Genomic DNA, 22,523 nt, shown 5'->3' on the forward strand with positions numbered 1-22,523 from the left:
ATATATATGTTCTTCTGGCTGTAGTAATGCACTGTAAAGCTATTTCACAGTGCAAAATGATGAAACCAGCCCAAATGAAGGCTGCATTAATAACAATTCTGGTACAAGAAAATATTTACAGAGTGACTGGAACATGTAACAGTAGCTTTTTATTTGCTAGAGTGGACATAGCCCCAGTTTAAAGACAGGGATGCAACTGTGCTTTGTTGCCTGGGGCTTCAGACAGTTTGTGAGGTTGGGCATTTGCTGCAGAACTAACATTCTGGCTCCCGTTCTGGAAGCTTTCTCCATTTATTTGGTCAGGTGACTGTGGTGGTGTGGAAAGAAGGGGCCTCGCAGTAGAAGCCAAAGTACTGGAAGAACTGCCTGTCTCCGACTGAAAAGCCAAGAGTGTCTCGGTCATGGATGTTTCTAACATGCCAGGATTCTCCAGCTGGGGGTCCCCGGTTTCTCCCCTGCTGAGATCAGAGGCACTGGTGCGCAAACGTTCCCTGGCGAGCCAGTCTGAGATTGAGAGGTCCTGGGCTGAGCATTTGGGTTTTAACCGATTCACAGCTGAAAGTTCAGATTCTCTCTCCACACTCTGCTCGTGCACTTTCCAAAAATTCAGAACACTGATTTCAGTAGCATCTCTATGGCCACCTAGTGTGTGTCTGCGTTTGATGTTTTTCCGTTTGGAAGTCTCAGCGTTCGTCTTTTGATTTCCTACTCCAAACATATCATCTGCAGGTGCTCTGGATCTCAGTTTTAACCGATCTGCTATTTTTGTTTTCCAAGTGGGTTCCTGTTTTTCTGATTCACTTCTGGTGGGTGTTAAACTCCCAGTTGATTTTCCTTTTTTCATTACATCAAACACTTTAGTTATGGAAGGTGTTTCTTTCTCGTTCTTGGTATCTCCTAGACTTCCACTGTCTGACTTGAATCGAGCAGATTTTTTTCTGGAGAGTGTATCACACTCAATAAGCTTATGTGAACTAAAGAGCTGTCTCCGGCTGTCTAAACTTGGTGTTAAACTTCCCTCAGTACAACTTACTTCGCTTCCTTCAGAATTTCTCCTGCTTGTCTTAGTAACTTCTTGTTGTTTTCCTCGGAAAAGCCTCTCTGAAGTCAAAGCTGTGGGGAAAACAGGAAACTCGTTCTCACTGTCCGTTTCCACGGGTCGCCCTTCACTGACCAGCTCGCTTCTCTCGTCGTCGGCCTCATCGCCCTTGCTTTCTGCCATGGACTGCACCTCGGGGCTCAGGCGGCTGGAGTCCAGGCTGGTCAAGTACATAGTAGATGACGTGGTAGAATAATCTGAGGTGATGGTGCTGACTTTGGCCAAAAACTCACTATGTTTGGTTTCTGGACTGGTTGACTTCTTGGTGGAAAACCTTGCCAGAGAAGCCTGGGAAGACGTGCTAAGCAAAGTGCCAGAGTCAGACCCTGTCTCTTCAAAATGGGAGGGCTTTTGTGTCGAACACGATTTGGGGCTCTCTTGCAGTATGGCAGAGCGACAGCTGAGAGTTGGCGACTTGTGTTTGGAATGGTGCGGTGGCAGGGGTTCCTCAGGTGGTGTATTTTCTTTTCGTAGCGAGATCTTCCCATCTTTTGTTGCGCCGTGATCTTTCTTAGCGCTGGTTTCTTTGGCAATAATAATCCTCTGTTTTCTGCCTGATGTTTCACTTTCTTTTCTGGACTCTTCTTTAACCTCATTATGACACTGTTCCACATTTTCCTTTTTAAAAAATACACTGTCCAATTCATCTTCCGAACTGCTAGGTTGTGCCTTTTCTTTTGGCTTTTTCCTCTTGCGACTAGCGGCTGCAAAGATGGAAGACACAAGCAGTTCCCTGCTGTACTGATCCTTTCCAGATCCCCAAGAACCCTGGGAAGCAACCAGAGAAATGAGACTTTGAACACAAGAATATTATTGAGTTCGTTTTCTGGAAACTCTAAATCTTACTCAACTAAGCCTACTAATGCTCTAGCAGCACAAACACTGAGTGATTGTTTTTTTAGATCTCCTTTTACCTTGTACCAAACACAAATTGTTTTTCAGTTAGTCCCCTTTTCTGTCTGGTGGTATTTACTTGCCAAATCAAAGCTCACATGTGTCTGTCTTTGAGTAAGCTATTTTGTGCTCAGTGTCCCCTCGCTATCCTGATTCTTATTAATTTCCCAGAACCTTATGAATTTCTCCACTTCCACAATGTTCATTCTTTAGTTTTGTCCATCTAAAAGTTAAACAAGGGGGACCAGCAGATGGTGTAATGGTTATGTCACTGGACTCCCACGTAGTTGACCATGGTTTGGGTCCCAGACCTGGTGATTTAAAACTTATGCTGGGCACAAGTGTATGCCATGGCTATTCCCCTCAGGGGGTGATTTCTTGCTTTCTGTCTCTCTGGCAAACACACATGCCCTATAGCAAAAATCTCTTTCAAAAAAACACAACACAACAGAACAAAAAGGGGGTTTAACAGGGGTACGGTGGTTAAGGCACTGGACTCCCACATGGACTCGGTGGCTTGCTCTCTCACTTTCCTTGTTTCTCTGGTGAGCACATGTGCCCTACAGAAAACTTTAAATCCCAAGAGGAGAATGGAGGAGAAGGGATTACATGTGGCCATTCCCCCTGGGAGATGATTTCTCACTTTCCTTTCTCTCTGGGGGGGGTAGTGGGTGGTGGGCACACTTGCCCTGTGGCAAGAACAAATCTTAAAAAAATAATAAAGTTAAACAAGGGCCAGCTCATGATGTGGTGGTTAAGGCAGCTGGATCCCACATGCCTGACTACATAGTTTTAGTACCAGACCCAGCAGTTTGAAAAACATGTGCATGTATGGCCAAAATTCCAAGAGGAGGGTGAGATAGAGGAGAAGGAATTGCAGTGTGACCATCCCCCATGGGGGATGCTTTCTCACTTTCTCTCTGTATCCAATGAGCATGTGCACCCTCTGGCAAATAAAAAATAAATAAACGTTATTTGACATATTTGAATGTAATATCTGACATAAATTATTAAAATATTATGATTGATTCCACTTTTCTAACACCATATGATGCAGATATTATATTGTATAAACTTAATAAGGTAAACCCTGGTCTTCCATTATTAGTTTAGCCAGGCTGGATCTTCAGAGGTCTGCCTTACATGAATCAAGTTGGGAATATGTTGATTTATCTCAGGGTAACAACAGAAGTATTAGGTTGTAAGGAAAGTCATGATGTATTTTTCTGTTTTTCTATACAAAAATGTGTCATAATTTTCCCAACAACCCAAAAGAAAAATTAAATACATAACAAAAGTTCAATGAAAAGATCTTAAAATTCTTGCCACACAAACGCTTCAGCAAACTGCTACTGGTAAATCTGATCACTATATGTAAATAGGTTAATTGTAACTGTTATTTACAATGTCTATATGCTAAGTCAATGGCATGTCAAGGAGAGATGTCAATAAGTAGCTGTCGGTTTACCACACACGGAGGACAGCAGGCCCGCTGTAACTATGCTAAGTGATGCTAACTGATGGAAGCAGAAAATATATTTCTTTACTGTTATAAAATCTCACACAAGCTGACACTGCTATTTCAAAGTTTCAAGAAATAAATTTATGGAGGATTTTTATAATTATCCAGTATATTTATAATAGCCATTCAAATTTTTCCCAAAGACTCTAAAGCATAATGGTTGTAACCGGGCTCTGAATTAGATGACCAACCGTTCTGTCTTCTAGCTTGCTGTATGTGACACTAAGCAAGTGATACACTTTTAAAGATCTCCATTGAAACAATTAGATTATTATCTTCAAGATTTCCTTAAGGTTCTCTTAATTTTAAAAATTCTAAAAATTTTATAATCTTGTGGTCCTTTACAAGGGGACTTCAAAATGTCCATAAAACATAGAATTAAAGTATGAGTTCATTTTGGTGAGAAGAAATATTGAAACCCATGCAGTTTTTCACAATACACATTTTCCATGAACTTTTGAAAACCCCTTGTAGGACTTGAAGCAAATTACTCTCTACTTTTCTATGACCACTGAGAAACTGTTAGAATAGTTTACCATTTGGAAATCCACACTTTACAGGCATGGCACAGCATACATAATTAGGATAAGGAGAAGGAAGGTATGAAACATGCATTGAGTGAGGGGAGGCAGGGATTTCAAACACATCTATCAATTTAAAATCCTATCTTTTGGCAAAAAAGGTCAGGAAACTGTTCTCATAGATTAAACAAGTCTAAAGAGACATGACAACTAATGCAACAAATGGTTCTTTTTTTTTTTTTGGAGAGGTTTTTGCTATAGGGCGTGTGCGCTCACCAGACAGAGAGAGACAGAGAGACAGAAAGTGAGAAATCACCCCCAGGGGGGATGGCCACGCTGCAATCCCTTCTCCTCCATTCTCCTCTTGGGATCTTGGGCATGCACGCACACGCGCCCGGCCTGAGTTTAAGCCACCGGGTCTGGGACTTGAACTGCGGTCGACTATGTGGGAGTCCAGCGACATAGCCATTACGCTAACTGCTGATCCCTGCAACAAATGGTTCCTGATTGTACCCTGTATAAGTAAATAAAAACCATTATTGGGACAACTGGAGAAATTTGAGTCAAAATGGCATATTAGTACAACGTACTGTACTTGTTTCTTTAGTCTGATAATTACACTTTGATTACTCAGAATGTCTGTTCTCAGATAATAATATGATAAAGTATTTGATTCAGGAAAAAAGTATGTGTATAAAAATGGGGAGGTCTTCAAAAAGTTCACGGACAATACATATATGATTTAAAAAATATGTGGATTTAAAAAAATTTTACATCAAAATAAACTCAAATTGAGACCAGCAGTTAGCGTAATGGCTATGTCGCTGAACTCCCATGTAGTTGACTGCAGTTCGAGTCCCTGACCCAGTGGCTTAAACTCGTGCTGGGCGCATGTGCATGCATGCCCAAGATCCCAAGAGGAGAACAGAGGAGAAGGGATTGCAGCGTGGCCATCCCCCCCGGGGGGGGGGTGATTTCTCGCTTTCTGTCTCTCTGTCTCTGTTTTTCTGGCGAGCGCATGCGTCCTATAGCAAAAACCTTTCCAAAAAAAAAAAAAATAAATAAACAAACTCAATTTAATTCAATTTTTCCAAACTTTCTAAAGTGCCACATGTGTATTAGAGTTTACCAACTATTATACCTAGGGTACCTAGAGTATCTGACTGTCATTAGTCTAATAAGTTTTCTGTGGCTTAAAATTTTGAAAATTGTAAGTGACATAATAAAATTAAAACATCTAAAAAATTTGTACAAGAATTACAGTGTTATCATTTATAATTCTATTGTGATATGTAAGCATGCCATGTAGAATTCATGTCTCATTGTTTTATTTCTGAGGAATTTTTGTTATAGGGAATGTGTGCTTGCCAGAGAGACAGACACCCCCAAAGGAGGGAATGGCCACACCACAATCCAATTCTCCTCTCAGGATTTTGGACACACATGTACAAGCACCCAGTGTGAGTTTCAAGCCACCGGGTACAGGACTTGAACTGCGGTTGGCCATGTAGGAGTCCAACACCTTAACTGCTATGCCATCTGCTGGTCCCTCATATTTCATTATAAACTATAACAGTGCTTCAAGTCTGTTGATCCTTCCAGTTGCTATTGTCTCAGCAGAGTGAAGTCTAGATAAACTGATTTCAATAAACATTCTGAGAACTAAAAGAACTTCTTGCTCAAAAACTTGTAATTTGGTGTTGCTGTCAATGAACACAAATTAAAGTAAAAATACAAATTATAAAAACAAAATTAATGGCCAGCAGGTGGTGTGGAAGTTAAGGTGGATTTTGGCTTGAGTCCTGGACCTGGTGGCTTGAAAACATGCCAGGTCTGCATGCATGCCCAAAATCCCGAGAGAAGGGATTGTGGTGTGGCCATCCCCCCTGGAGGAGCGCTTTTTATTTATTTATTTTTTTAAAAATATTTATTTATTTATTATTATTATTGTTAATATTATTTTTCACATGAGTTTTGCCAGAGAAAGAGAGGGAGAAGGAGAGTGAGAAAGCAAGCTGCCAGGTTTGGAACTCAAACCATGGTCAGCCATGTGGGAATTCCAACACCTTAACCACCATGTCACCTGCTGGCCCCGGAGGAGCACTTTTTAAATTTCTCTTTCTCTCTCTTTCTCGCTCTCTGGCAAATGCATGTGCCCTATAGCAAGAAAAAAAAAAGTTTTTGCTAAAAGAAATGCAAGAATATATATTTTCCCTAAAAATGTAATGATAACGAAAGTCTGTAATACTATTGAAATATTTCCAGACAAATGTTATGACGTCTAGGAGTGAGTTGAACACAGTCCCAGGGGAGTAAAGTAGGTGAGTGAAGCACAAATGAGATTAGCTGTGTGCTGAGAATTGGGGAAGACAGATAACGGGTGCACACAGGCTCATTACACTATTCTTGCCATTTTTATTACTGTTAGAAAATTTCTACATTAGGAAAAAAAAGCCTAGTTCTTTGTATTATGCCAAACTTAGCAACAAGAAACTTATTCTAATGCATAATCTGGTATTCTATCATATTCTATTTTAAGACTTTTCCCATTTATCAGACTTTCTATCTCTGTCTCATCAGACATAGACAGGAACATATTTGTATATTAATCATATCAATCAGCTGAACAGCAATCCCCCCTAAAATGTGTCCAAATTGTATGGAAGAATTTACCTTAGATTTTGTGGAGTCACTAGTAGCTGAGTCTGTCAAAAGGTAAATAAAACATGGTCAGTATTGGTTAGTCTCTACTGTCTTTGACAAACAATGCAAAACTTATGGAAAAGACAGGCACAGAACAAAATGAGAAAGCAAAACTCGAAACAATAGAACACAGTGGATAGTCAGAGCTCACAAAGATGCAAGCTGCACCACAGAAAGCCACCGCCATGAAAGGATGCTGTGAATTGTAGGCAGAACCAGCTCAATGATAGGAATGGCAAAGGAGCCCTGTACTAAACAAAAACAGAAATACTAGTGTTTGTTACGTTTTCTAGATGTTAGATCTAGCAATAAAGAAGCTTAAAGACCTTTTAAGAATCGTATTATGTACCACATCCTGTATCTGAAACTAATAGATACACAATGTAGAACTTTTAAGATTGTTGGCTGCCCTCACTACAAATCAAGACACTTATACTGGTGTATTTATGTGGATTTTTGTCAGACTTAAATTTTGCGAGCACATATTGGATGCATATGGGTGCAAAAGAGGCATGAGGATAACCCTGCTTCCAGGTCACTTTGGTTTTGGATTAAATAATGCTGATCTTTGCACTTCAGACCCCAGTTTCAGGTCAGCGCACTCAGGGGTCCTTTCAGCTAGTTTGGGTTAAACTGCTACCAGTTTTGTAAATATCTATTAACAAATGCTATTATGGAAATGGAAAAATGGAGACCATAATTTTACTGTCTGGCAAAAACTCAGATTATACAATTACAAAGAGGGTAGGAAGGGGCTAGCGCTATTGAGGATAATACCAATTTCGAAATTTTCTCTTTCAACTTTAGGGAAATTGAGTTTCAAAATTAATGAGCTGAGCCCCGTGCCACGCCCCTTTTAACACATGGCTAAATGCTTTATGACTTTAAGAACTGGTAGACCATACCATGCTATTTCTCCTCAGGGTCTGCTTCAGAAATAACAAGAAACAGCAGAGAAACTTTTAAGAAAGTAGTAGTGATCTGTTTACAATAATCTTAAGAGAAACGTTACACCACAGATCAACTCTGTTTGCATTTACAAGAAACGAGGATTTCTGCAGACAAGGCAGCTACAGTGTGGACAACAATCCTCCTTCTTCCTACAGTTCCAGCTGTCCATCAGGGACATCACAGAATCCACTAGTGACATTACCGTGTGATAGACTCCTCCCACTTCGCCTGTTCAACATCAGTATAGATTTGCCTGTGTCAGTAAGTGCTGAAAAAACCCTTTAGGACTAAAACAAGAACTAGAGACAAAGGGAGAACATCGTGTAAAACAACATGCTAGATTAGTGCAACAGTTTGGCAGGTGAAAACTTTTATCAAAAGAGCCTATGAAAACTATTATTAACCGAGCATTAGGGTGGCATTAAGGAAAAAGAAAATAAATGTCAGAGAGATTGGCTTTAACTGTGACATCTATAGTGACAAATTATACACTGTAGTTAGGAAAATGGTGCCCATTAGCAGTTCAACACATTAACTTGCTGCTTTTAAACAGAACTTCTAGCTCAAAAATAAGAACTACTTATATACTTTCTGCCATCACAGCAACCACATATTCAGTAGCATATATCTGTTTTACCTTGTGATGACTATTACATGGAAACTGTGAATTAAAAACAAAAACAAAAACAAAAACAAAAAACAGTGGTTTGCATGCTCATTTCCCTCAGATTTCCATTCTGACAAACATTACAACTCCATGCACTGCCAATGGCATTATAGTCACTGGAAGATAATTAAGATCAATCAGAAAAGGAAGATTAAGGTTTTTATTAGTAGAAAGGAAAAAAAAAAAAGAAGAAAAAAAATTGTAGTGAATTGTTACTTATGATTGATTGGCTCTTTCATGTTATAAGAACGTAGCTTTGAACCTAAAGATCAGAACTGCCCAGGCAAACGTTACCTGATACATCTCCCGGGGATACGCCTGTCCTCCCAATGTTGGTGAGTAAATGATCTATGTTTGGCACTGGCTGGGACTCTACTGTGTTTTCCTCCTGCACTGTGGTCTATGGTTAATAAACAAAGATCTCTTCATCATCTCTTCACAGATACTTTCTTTAAAATTCAAACAACATTTAGTGAAAGACACATTATTGAATGGAGCACCTGGGTTTAAATCTTTTACATTGTTTACACGTCATTAATGGCAAAAATAAGCATTGTATCTGTATTTTCATTAGATCGGAAACTGAGGAGCTAGAGACCTGCTTCCGGGTGCAAAGCGGACAATAGCATATAAAGCAGGAAGTTGACGCTGTTGTAGCATCAGGATCTCGTGTCCCAAATAAGAATAACTGAGTATGAACGTTGGTGGACTATACTTACAAGAGGTTCTTCAGCACCTTCTTCTGTGAAAAACCAGTCATGCTAAAATTTAAAAAAGGTGAAAAGAGAAATTTAATAATTCCCTAAATAGAGCTGTATCTTGGAGGATAGTATAGAAAGTAGGTAATTCTCTTAGGAAAAAAAAATTGTAACCAGATTTTGCCCTACCAAATGTCAGTTCACAGAAACAATTTGCTCGAAGTGACACGGTGTGAACTTACGTGCTGGATGAGCGTTTCCACAATCTTGTACTGGTCGGGCATGTGAGTAACCATGTGGGTCATGTTGTCTTCAGATGTCCGCACCAGAGTAGGACCAAAAACTATTGCCAAATTTCTTGGTTCCATCTGAAAGAAACAATAATATGGGAAACTGTTAGAACTGGGACCTGCAGATGGTGTAACAGTTACGTTGCTGGACTCCCACGTAGTCAACTTTGGTTCAAGTCCTGGACCCGGGTGTGTATGTGCGCCCAAGATCCCAAGAGGAGAATAGAGGAGAAAGAATTGTGGCATGGCCATTCCTCCTGGGGGATGATTTCTTGTTTTCTGTCTCTCCGGTGAACACACTAACCCTATAGCAAAAAAGGTTATTATAAAAATCTCTTTTTTCAAAAAAGAAACTTTTCTGAAGAAAATAGTTTAAATTCTCATTGTAGATTTAATTTTTCACATTGTATAAATTTTTTTTTTTTTTTTTTTTTTTTACAGAAAACAAACTGGATGACTGTGGGTAAACAGTAATGCTTTCTATTGGGTCATCAGAAAAGTCATGACTTTAGGGACCAGCAGTTAGTGTAATGGCTATGTCGCTGAACTCCCATGTAGTCAACTGCGGTTTGAGCTCCAGACCCAGCAGCTTAAATTCACTCCGGGCACGTGTGTGTGCATGCCCAAGATCCTGAGAGGAGAATGGAGGAGAAGGGATTGAGACATGACCATCCCTCCCGGGGGTAGATTTCTCACTTTCTGTTGCTGTCTTTCTGGCGAGCGTATGCGCCCTATAGCAAAAACTTCTAGAAAAAAAAAAAGAAAGAAAAAAGTCACTTTATTATTATTTTTTTTCCACATAGACAACCACAGAAAAACATGACATGACCTGTCTGACTACCCAACAGTTAAGATTTTCTTAAGTGTGGGGACTGGCAGTTGGCGTAACGGCTCCGTCACTTGACTCCCATGTAGCTGACCGCGGTTTGAGTCCCAGACCCAATGGCTTAAATTCACGCCAAGCATGTGTGCATGCGTGCCCAAGATCTGAAGAGAATGGAGGAGAAGAGATTGCAGCATGGCCATCCCTCTTGGGGGTGATTTCTTGCTTCCTGTCTCTCTCTTTCTGGTGAGTACACATGCCCTATAGCAAAAACAAAACAACACCAAACACCACCTCTCCAAAATAAATAAATAATTTTCTCAAGTAAATCTTTACATAATTACTTTCCTCTGCTATAATGAAAATATGCAATGCCTAATTAGCATTCACTTTTCCCAATATGTCCGTGATTGAAAATAATTGATTTGGTTCAAAACTAGTATTGCCAGAGCTGGATTAACTGACAAAAATTAGTAAAACCCCTTCCTCTCAAGAACTGAAAAATAGAAAAAAACACAGATAAATAAGAGATTACAGATTTGCCTCTGTTGTATATCAAAATTACTACCATATGGGGCAAGCCATGGTGGTGCAATGAGAACTCCATCATGCTGGATCCATTTGAAAGATTGAGGCTGGGCCCTCCTGTACATGCTGGGCATACACATGTGTGCTTACATGCAAACATGCTCAAGAAATGTAGAATTTACAGTGAACAAACAAACATTACACTCTGTGTGTGTGTGTGTGTACACATGTTCATGATATAAACTGGCTGGCAGAGAAGGTGGAGGGAAGACTGTAGCTTGAGACCATGTCCAAGGTGTCCCGCTGTGGAAGAAAGAAACTAAAAATAATTACTAATATGTGAAAACCTAAGATCTGGAACCATTCTTTTTTGACCAATTTTACTTCAACCAAGTGCTCTGAAACTCGTTATTTATCTTTGCTCCAATCTGAATGCCTCAATGTTATGTACTTATTTATGTGTTTGTACATTCATTTCTATGATATTCTGCATTTTTTTTTCTTTTTGAGAGATTTTTGCCATAGGGCATGAACACCTGCTGGAGAGTCAGAGAGAGAGAGAACGCCAAGAAATTCCCCCACCCCTGGGGGGATTGCCATGCTGTAATTCCTTTTCCTTTCTGCTCCTGGGATTTGGGACACACATGCACAGGTGCCTGGTACAAGTTTCAAGCCACTGAATCTGGGACTTGAACCATGGTTGACCATGTGGGAGTCCAGCACCTTAACCACTACATCACCTGCTGGACCCAATGTTCATGATATTCTGTATTTTTTTTTTTCAAGGCTTATTTCTTCCATGAGACAGGAAAAAAAATCAAAAACCCCCCAAAGGGTCCTCATGCCTACCTAGCCCTAGGCAGCCCAGATTATAGGCAGGTATGTGTAGATGCCTGGATATGCAAAGGGAGGTCTCAGGATGAGAACTGAGGACCTTTCCATATAGGTTCAGTTGTGCAACCACCACACTGCAGTCTGGTCCTGGCACTCTTTAAATAACAGACTCTAAAAGGTATAGTTTATTTTGTTTTCCTTTATCATATCTTATAGTGTCTGGTGTAATACTTTGAATCTAGGATTTTATTACAGTGCTTTTTTTTTTTTTTTTTTTTTCTATAGGGGGCGTGCCCCCCCCAGAAAAACACATAGGGCGCGTGCACTCGCCAGAAAGACAGAGAGATAGTGACAAATCACCCCCCAGGGAGGATGGCCACACTGCAATCCCTTTTCCTCCATTCTCCTCTTGGAATCTCGGGCATGCACGCACATGCGCCTGGCATGAGTTTCAGCTACCAGGTCCGGGACTCGAACCACATCAGCTACATGGGAGCTCAGCGACATAGCCATTATGCTAACTGTTGGCCTCTATGATGCTTATTTTGAATACCAAGAGATTAAATAATATGCCAAGAGATGAAAAAAACATGTAGAGACCATACTACTGGACTTTTTTGTTGTTGTTAGAGAAAGCAACATACAAAAGAAAGGGCATGTAGAGAGAAAGCATCCTTGATATGGGTCCTGTCATGCTGCAACCCCAACTTTCCCAACTTCTCAGGATCCTGGATATGTACATGTACACCAGGCATATTTTTCAGGCTGACCCAGGAACAGAACCACAGTTGTCATATGGCTTCCAGCTCCGCAGGGTGCTAGCACTATTGCTGTGCCACGATGGCTAGGTCTACTAGATGAATTTATACACCTTTCAGGTATAGTACGAAACAGAAAACCTACAGCTCTCCTCCGTTTTGAAGCAATCATTATGTATCTAATATGTTAACTAGCATAAAGTGAGCATTATTATACCATACTCATTGTAGAGAAATAAGGAGAAATTTTGATTGGAGATAGTATTTCCCTGTAAATTTGACTTAGTAGAAAGAAAACATGGGTGTATGGGAAAGAATCATTGAAACTGGACACAGAGGTGTGCTTCTTTCTGCTCTGCCTCTAAGTCTTACACTTGTGCAGGCAATAGTGGTTTAAAAAGACCAGAAATCCACTATCTCAAAGGTTCTTAAAGTTCGCATGATTTCATTTAGGCTTTTAGAGTAATAATGAATATATCTATGGGTACTTGTGTGTGTGTGTGTGTGTGTGTGTGTGTGCGCACACACACACACACACACACGAAATAATATTTATTCCTATGTAAAGCTGGTTTCTATATAAAACTAATAAAATAAGTAGCCCAGAATTTATTCATTATAATCTTAAAATAAATTCTTTATTTCTTGAAAAATGTTCCACAATAGGTGGTCAAAAAAAATCTAGGAAAGAAAATACTATATGGCCACCTTCAAAAGTTAGTGTTGGGTCAGCAGGTGGTGTGGTGGTTAACGGTGCTAGATTCCCATAGGGCCAACCACAGTTCGAGTCCTGGTCCTGGTAGTTTGCTTTTTCACTTTTCCTTTCTCTCTCTCCAGTCAAATTAAAAAATACTAATAATGATAATGATAATAAGAATAATAAATGGAATAAATAAGTAATCCTTTAAAAAAAAAAGTCAGTGTTAATATATATACAACCCCAGAAAATTCTGTAGAAAGAAACTTGTCAAAACTTGAATTCAGTGTTTCCTAAATTAATGAGAATGTCAAATTCTATTTTCTCTGGTGGATAATGTATTTCAGGAAAAACTATATAATTAATTAGAAAACATTTCAGCTAGAGGTATATTGAACTTTTGGGCTCCTACTATAAATTAGGTTTTCTCTATTTTTTAAAAAAACCTTTTGTAGTCAATTTAGCAACTAAAGGAAATTTTAACACTACTGTAATCTTCTCACTTTGCAGAGAATAGGGGTTGACACTGTTTTTATAATCTAGCCCAATGACAACTGTGGGCTAATGTCTTCCAGAACACACATAGCCACTGAAGTGACCTGAATGAATGTGTTTTTCTCTCCACTTTAAGCAGGAATCACTCTTAGAAAAGTGTTAGCTGTATTCTTGCTCTTGTGGTATTTTTATTTTCTTCTCTAGAAACCAAAAGTCATCATTTGATATAATGGATTTAGGCAACAATCAGTGATTCAAAAAAAGAGTAAAAGAAAATGAAGACTATAATAATGCATCACCAAATATAATCTGGACACCTGTCTTGTCAGAGAGAGGAAGAAAAGGGCTTTCCATCTGGCTGGTGTGTTGTTTACTGCCCCTGCCCATGCCTGACCACCTGAATCAAGGTAGGAATACATGTGCACTCTGGCCTATATGTCAACTCAAAACCCAGACCCATGCCAGTCTTGTCAGAGAGAGGAAGGGACTTGTCATCAGCCCAGCATGGTATTCACTGCCCCACCAGCCAGAGCAAGGTTGGAGGCTGTCTGTGGCATGGCCTAGCCCACGTACTGCACACAACCTGTGCTACTACCTCATGTTCTACCTTCTGAGCTTAGCCAACAGCTACATTAGAGCTAAAGCATTTGGGAGAGGAACCAACCCCCTAAAAATACTGTGACAGTGGAGGAAAAGGAGAGAAAACACCCTTCTAAAATTCCAAATCCCAAAACTCAAAGTGTGGCTTCCAGTACCTCCACCTTCAGAACATAGAAACTGATAAGCTAAAAGACCACAGGAGAAGCACACAAGCATACAGATGCAGAAACCTATTCAAAAAATTAGGAAGAAGTGATCACTTCACCTGATTCCTAAAATAAGAGCCCCCCAAAATATGGAAAAACCAGGTAGTATCTCTCCTTCAAATACAATAACTCCCCACCAATGGAAAGAACACAAGAAGTCAAAGAAATGTCAGAAAAAGAATTCAGAATATTCTTACAAATAACAAAACTCAATGAAATGCACAAGAAAACGGAAAACCAACTCCAGGAGATGAGAAAATCATTCCATGACTTGAAGGAGGAAATAAAGAGAGAGACATCCTAAAAAGGATCAAAAGGAACTTCTGGAGATGAAGAATACATGTATATAGCAAATCAAAACCTCCCTTGAAATTATTAACAGTCAGACCACGCAGAAGACAGACTCTGACTTTGAAGATGAAACCTAAGATTTATCCAAACTATCAAAAAGAATGGAAAAACTAATTACTAAAAATGAGGAAAACATATGGGAAATTCCACTCATTAAATAGCCAAATAGCCACATAATAGGTATCCCAGAAGGCAAAGAGATAGGTAAAGACATTAAAAAATATTTTTTTCATGGAATATTATCTGAAAACTTCCCAAATCTAGAGAAACAGACAGACATTCGGATCCAAGAATACAAAAATAACCAAATACATTCAATATAAGATGATCCTCTCCAAGTTACATCACAGCCAGATTAGTAAAAATCAAAGACAAAGATAATATTCTCAAATTTAGAAGAGAAACACCAAGTTACTTACAAAAAGGTTACCTCATCAGAACTCTTAACTGAAACAATGTAGGCAAGGAAAGAATAGGAAGACATATTTAAAGGCCAGAAAGAAAAAAAAAAAATTCAGCCAAGAATACTACACCCAGCGAGATCATCCTTCAAATGGGAAGAAGTAAAATCATTCCTGAATAAACAAAAACTGAAAGAATTAACTAACACTAGACCAGCTCTTTAGGAAATACTAAATACTAAAATACTAAATACTACCAGGAAAATAAAAGGGAGACAAATAGAAATGAGACCACATGAGCTGCAGGTGGCATGTAGTTTAAGGTGCTAGATCCCATATGCCCAACTTCATGGTTCAAGTTCTGGACCTGCCAGTTTGAAAAACAAACCAGACATATGTACATGCATGCCAACAATCCTAAGGGGAAAGTGGATAAGGGTTACAGTGTTGCCATCTCCCTCTCCCCTGAGGAATGATTTCTCATGTTCCCGCATTCTCTGGCCAGTGCATGCACCTTATAGCAAAAACTAAAAAGACAGATAAAGTCACAGAAAAATAAAATGACTAGCAAAATGACAGGCAAAATCCAAGTATATGTAAATAGTATTGATTGTTAATATAGTAAATTCCCCAATTAAAAGACAGATTGGCTGAATGGATTAAAAAATAAGGGCAACCTTTATATGTTACTTATGAGAAATACACCTCATTGATAAGGACATACAAAGATTGAAAGTAAAGGGATGAGAAAAGTCATTTCATGCAAACGGAACGTTAAAAAAAGGCTGGAGTCATGATATTGATAGAAAATAAACTTCACATAAAAATGGTACAAGATGAAGAAGGGTTCTGTACATAATAAAATAATTCACCAGAAAATATACCAACTATAAATCTTCATGCACCCAATACTAGCATATTCAAATATGTAAAACAAAGGCTGCTATATTTAAAGGGAAAAATATCTAGACAAAAAATAAACAGACATAGGAGCTAATGGATATCACAAACCAATTGGACTTGACAGATATTTATGAAACATTTCAACCAACAACTACAAAATATTTTCCTCTCCACCTCACATGAAATATTTTCAAAGACTGATCACATAGTTGGGTACAAAACAAGCCTTAATAAATTTAAAAGTATAGAAACAATATCCATCATATTTTCTAACCACAATGAAATTAAACTAAGTCAACAAAAGAAGCCCTCAAAAATACACAAAATTTGGAAACTAAACAAGCTACTCATGAAAGACTTAAAAATTACAGAAGAAATTAAAATTTAAATCAAAAGATTTATTGAAATCAATAATGAACAAACAGCTCTCCAAAATCTTTGGTACACAGTGAAAGCAGTCATCCTAGGGAAGTTCATAGCACAGTGCTCAAAAGAAAAAAATAGGAAGATGGCAAATAAATAACTTGACAATGCATTTCAAGGAACAGAAAAAGTAACAAAAACTCAAAAATAGCAGAAGAAAAGAAATAATAGTTTTCAGATAAAATAGAGAATAAAAGAACTATCAAAAAACAAAACAAAACAAAACAAACCGACAAACCATAAGCTAGACCTATCAAGAAAAACAGATAAATAAGATCAGTAATGAAGCAGAAATACAAATAATTATGAGAGGATATTATGAATGACAATACACCAACAAACTAGAATACCTGGATGAGATGGACAAATTTCTTGACATATACACACTTAGATGGAATCAGGAAGAAATAGAAAGCCTGAATAGGATAGCAACAAGCAGTGAAATTGAATCAGCAATAGTCTTTCAATAAGGAAAGGCCCAGGATCTGATGACTTGACTTCTGAGTTTTACAACAATTTAAAGAAGAGTTAATCCCAATTCTCAAATTATTTCTAAAAATCCAAAGAGAAGGAAGCCTCCCAAATCCATTGTATGAGGCCTCCATCACCCTGATCTCAAAACAAGACAAAGACATAACAAAAAAGGAAAATTACAGATCAATAACCCTGATGAATATGACACAAAAATTTTCAACAAAATACCAGCAAATCAAATCCAACTGTACATTAAAAAGATTATACACCATGATCCGGTAGGTTTTATTCCCATGAATGAAAGAATGCCTCAACCTATGCAAGGAAATAAGTGTACTAGATCACATTAACAGAAAGAAAGATAAAAACCATCTGATTATATCATTTGATACAGAAAAAGCATTTGATAAAATGTAACATCTCTTTATGATTAAGACTCTGGCAAAATCAGTATAGAACAGACATTTCTCAACACAATAAAAGCCATATCAGACAAACCCATAGGTAATATCATACTGACGGGGGAAAAGCTGAAAGCTTTCTCACTAAAAAGTAAAACAAGACAAGACTGCCCATTTTCTCAATATAGTGCTGGAAGTCCTAGCTAACACAATCAAGTATGAGAGTAAAGTAAAAATCATTTCAATAGGACAAGAAAAGCTAAATTGTCCGTATCTGCAGATGATATGATTACATACACAAAAATCCCAAAAGAATCCATGACAAAAACTCCCAGAACTGATAGATGAATTTGGTAAAGTAGCAGAATACAAAGTCAATATACAAAATCTATGGCATTTTTATATACCAACAATGAACAAATGGGTAGAACTGAAGAAAGCAATCCTACTTAAAACAGTCATAAAAAATAAAATATCTCAGAATAAACCTAACCAAAGAGGTAAAAGACCTCTACAAGGGAAACTATGAAAAACTGAAAAACAATTCTGCATATGATACGAAGAAATGGAATGCTTTTCCATGGTCTTGGATTGACATAATCAATAAAATACAATGTTAATTCTATCCAAAAAAATCTACAAATTCAATACAATCCTGATCCAATTTCCAGTGACATTCTTCACAGTCATAGAAAGATCATAAAATGTATCTGGAATCATAAATAGCCTCTAAAGCAATTCTATGCAAAAGGAATAAAGTAGGAGGCATCTCACTACTTGACCTAAAAATATGTTAAAAAGCTGTGATAGTCAAAACAGAATCTTGCATTCTTGCAGTATTCACAAAAACAGACATATAGACCAATGGAACAAACACAGAGAATCCAGAAACTCCAAAACATACAACCAACATCATGGTCTTTGACAATCCAGTGAAGAAAAAGTCTCCTCAGTAAAAGGTGCTAAAAACCTGGATATCCACCTTCAGAAAAATCAAACTGGACCCATATCTCTCATCATTAACAAAAATCAATTCAAAATGGATCAAAGATTTAAATGTAAGGCCTCAACTATGGTGAGAAATCCTTGAAGACATCAGACTAGGTGAAGATTTATTAAATAAGACTCCTAAGCTCAGGCAATAAACCCAAAAATAAACCAGTGGGACTACATTAAACTAAAAAATTTGTTCTTCATTCAATGGAATGAAGTGAAAACCCACAGAATGTGAGGAAATATTTGCAAACTATGCTTCAGCAGATAGACTGATAACTAAAATCTATAGGGAACTCAAGCAGCTCGTTTGCCCCCCCCAAAAAAAAATCCAATTAAAAATGGGCCAATGAACTGAACATACAACTTTCCAAGGAAGACATATGAATGACCAAAAAGCATATAAAAAATGCTCAGTATCTCTAATCATAAGGGAAATGCAACCACAATGAGATTCCACTTAACCCCAGTCAGAATGGCTGTGACCAAAAAAATAGAGAATGACATGTGCTGGTGAAATCATGGAGAAAGGGAATTCACCTACACTGTTGGTGGGAATGCAAAATAGGGCAGTCACTAAACTTACAAATGGATTACCCTATGACCCAGTAATTCCATTCCTTGGTATTTACCCAAAGGATACAAAAGCACTCAATTTGGAAGACAACTGTACTTCCGTGTTTTCTGCATTATTTGCAATTGCTTAATCATGGAATCAACCTAAATGTCTAAGAACTAAAGACTGGACTAAAAAATTGTGGCATATATGGAATACTATTCACTCACAGGAAACAATGAGACACTGTCATTTGACTCCAAGTGGTTGAATACAGAAGACTTAATGTCTAAGCAAAATAAGCCAGACTTTGAAAGGCAAACAATATATACCAAATGTTTGCACTCAATGACAGAGAAATAGAAAGAGCCAAAGATAACGATAGTAGGGTGGATAAATGTCAGTAACAAAGTCTGTAATGGAGCAGGGTGGATGGTAAAGGGTGTGTGGTATGGGCAAATGGAAGGAACACTTAACAGACCTAAAAATGTAGAATTTTCTATGGGAAATGATGTATATGGTAATATCTTCACTTGATCGTCAATAAATAAAATAGAAAGCAGACAAATAAATAACATGTGTGGACCTTGTTTGGATATTTATTTAAACAAATAACTATAAAAAGGCTTTTTAAAAATTTTCCAAAGAGCATATACACTTGCCAGTGAGAAGGGGAAAGCACCCCTCAACAGGGTGTGGTCGTGCTGCAATCCATTCTCTTCCAGTTTTGGACACACATAAACATGTATCCAGCATGCTTTTGAAGATGTCATTGCTGGGATTCAAACCATAGTCAGCAATGGGAGATCCAGCTCCCTTAACCACAAGGCCCTAGAGTTGGCCCCGAGGCATTTTAAAATCTATTGAGAAAAACTGAACATGAACTAAATATTAGACAATATTAAGGAATAACAAACACTATGTTTAATAAAGATAATGCATTGGTGTTAAAAAAGGACTTGTGTTTAAAACTAAATACAACAAAAAATGAAAGTTTTCTGTTATTTTTCACTGTATACTACTGGTATATTTTGACTGTTGTAGTATGTGCATATGTTACCTATTCAAAATATTGACATTTAGTTGTAAAAACAAGAAAAGCAAAATTTCTCACTTTTATATTTTTCTTGATGGATATGAAAACTGATATTTTGGGATCTTTTGCCTTTAAGAGCAGTCTTTAGAGGGACTTAGCCAGTTTTTATGTATTTCAGAGCTTTTGGTGAATTAGAAATCCATTTTTTGTTTAGATAATTTAGCATAAAGCAATAAAGCATATCCAAAACCAATGACAGTACATTTCTTTAATATGCACTTTACATACCTTATTTTTTTCTGAATTTTCTGCCACTGTCTTCAGATGAGCCGAAAGAAACTTAAGTGTTTCATAATGGTGTTCAGGCAAATCGTGAATCTGAAACATATTATTTTCATGATGGGTTTAAATGCTGAATTTCAGATGTACCTCCAAAAAATATAAAATAATACTTACTAGTCTTTTTAATGTTCTCAGACGATCTAGAGGATCTTCTTTACGATTGGCTTCAATAAAATCAGCATATTTATCTGACAACAATACGAACAATAAAACAAGTTTATCTTCAGTTGCTTAGATGAACTGTAATCTAATTTTCTCTTAAGGGTAATTTCTTTTCAAATTTATGTATTTCTTTTTAAAATGACATAAAATTATATGTAGTTTATGGTTCAATTTTAAAGCACAATAAAAAAAAGTAGGAAAGATCCCAAAATAATCTCTGAAATAAAATCCTTAAAGTTTACATTTTATATGGGGTTTTTAATAATCTCACAAAGCTCATGAATAAACAGAAGAAAATTCACTAAAATGTGAGTTTCCTGAAGGTACCACCCTAAATTTTTGCAGTCTGTCCATTCTTCTCCCACCCTAAGAAATATCTAAGACAGTGCCTTATAGATCATTTAAATATTTGACTTGTCTGGAAAAAAAAGCTTTTTTACTAATTATAACTTACTAAGCCTGAAGTTAACTTGACCGCAAATATAAACAAGATAGTATATATTTTATTGACCCTAAACAACTTTCGGGAAACTATTTTTCACTGAAATGTATATGAAAAAATTTCTAAAGGATAAAGAAAGAGTACATAATTGGGTTTTTAATATATAAATAAGAAAAAAATTTCCTGTTACCTTTGACAGAAAAACACTTTTTCTCCATTCAATGTAATATTTCATGGTGTTCTCACAGTTATAATTTGGACCATTTCATCTTATAACTTCATGAGAATTAACTCACCATTTGTGAAGAGAGGCTCAGGGAGTTTTCTGAAGAAGGATTTTAGTAAACTGCTAATCACATTCAGATCTCGCCATTTCTAGGTACACAAAATAGAAGTACAGTAATTTTGTAGTCTATACCACCAAAGGAAAAAGAAAAAATCAGTTACTCCCACAGAAATGAACATACTTACATCATCTTGTATATCAATATCAGTCATTCCCTTGTTGAGTTCTTCTTGCATACTTGAGATGGCTGCATTATTTCCAGGAACTCTATAAATACCTGTATACTCAAGACCTCTTTCTTCAACTAATTTGCAACATATGTCAACTATTAATGGAATATACTGCAAAACAAGAAATAAACATCTTATTTAACACAGCACAAAAGTTTATATTTAGTTTGTAGTTGTATAGCACAACTAAAAGGCTCCTTATATTCAAAAGGAAATATATACTTTGCTGTTATGTTATTGAGAGAAAATGAAGAATACAGATGTTGCAGAACTGGGTATACCTAAGATCAGCAAGAAAGATGTGAGACAGTGAGGAGAGAGTGAACAGGCCAAGACAGAAAAAGCAGGATGCACAGGGAGATGACAGTTTAAGGAAGTAAGAGCAAAGTGAAAAGAGTGTAGAAATAGGTCAGTGAAACAAAATTTTTTTTTAAAAAAGGGAGGGGAACAGATTTACATCAGTCCCTGATATGAAGTCTAATGTGGGTGCTGTAAACATCCGCTCTTAAACACATTTACATTGACTGTACTTTCTTAATCAGGTGTTCTCCTTGTTTTAAGATGCTAAAAGCAGAAATGTACATGATTTGAAAATGATTCTTACCGACCATTTCAGATACATTCCAAATGGTTGAAAACATTAGTCTATTTCTGAGTTAACACATTAAAAAAAAAGAGAGAGCATTATAGATAAAGTTACTCAATGCACACAGGTCAGAAATACTTAGAGAAAGTGAGGTCTGCTATGAAGAAGAAAATACTCAATAGCTGGACAGAGACTGTTATCTGAAAGGCTGTATACTCAGGTCCGATAATGACTTCAGCTGAAGTAAGGGCTTTAGGAAATCGTGCTGGGCTGGTGTCTCCTACCCGATTAGTATGAGCTGGCGGGCAATCATCCAGTCTGACACCGAACGTTCCTGTAGCAGTAGGCTTTTTTTCAAATGTCTTTCTCATGATACTTGGAATGCCTTTTCTCCACGTGCCTTTGTCTTTTGGGGGACTGGTATCATCTTTTGATCATTATTCAAAATAAAATGACATAAGAAAATAAAAACAAAGAGTGTTGAAATCATAACTTTAAAAATCCTTTATCAATGTTTATATAAGTTAGAACCCTATAGTATAAATAATCCTGTATTTATCAGAAATATTATATTCTCTTCCTAAAACAGCATTCCTTCGAAACTTCTCTATAATTTATTAAGTATCCATTATACTTCTTTACCCTTTTACG

General features: G+C 37.3%; 1 protein-coding gene across 5 annotated transcripts in view; it reads right to left on the reverse strand.

Moving 5' to 3' along the window:
• Positions 1-8: 8 nt before the first annotated feature.
• ARHGAP21 (Rho GTPase activating protein 21) overlaps positions 9-22,523 on the reverse strand; it is a 180,684-nt gene continuing 158,169 nt past the window's right edge. For all 5 annotated transcript variants that reach the window (XM_027772440.1, XM_014585975.2, XM_014585955.2 and 2 more), the window contains 9 exons: positions 21,242-21,397; positions 21,067-21,145; positions 20,281-20,354; positions 20,113-20,202; positions 9,298-9,423; positions 9,077-9,118; positions 8,652-8,757; positions 6,710-6,741; positions 9-1,867 (listed from right to left, as the gene is read on the reverse strand). In XM_027772440.1, the coding sequence (XP_027628241.1) occupies positions 179-1,867; positions 6,710-6,741; positions 8,652-8,757; positions 9,077-9,118; positions 9,298-9,423; positions 20,113-20,202; positions 20,281-20,354; positions 21,067-21,145; positions 21,242-21,397 (2,394 nt within the window). In that variant the 3' untranslated portion in view covers positions 9-178. The remainder of the gene's footprint in view (positions 1,868-6,709; positions 6,742-8,651; positions 8,758-9,076; positions 9,119-9,297; positions 9,424-20,112; positions 20,203-20,280; positions 20,355-21,066; positions 21,146-21,241; positions 21,398-22,523) is intronic.

Source organism: Tupaia chinensis, unplaced genomic scaffold (assembly GCF_000334495.1).
Source record: "Tupaia chinensis unplaced genomic scaffold, TupChi_1.0 Scaffold000001_1, whole genome shotgun sequence".
NCBI classification, from domain to species: Eukaryota; Metazoa; Chordata; class Mammalia; order Scandentia; family Tupaiidae; genus Tupaia; species Tupaia belangeri.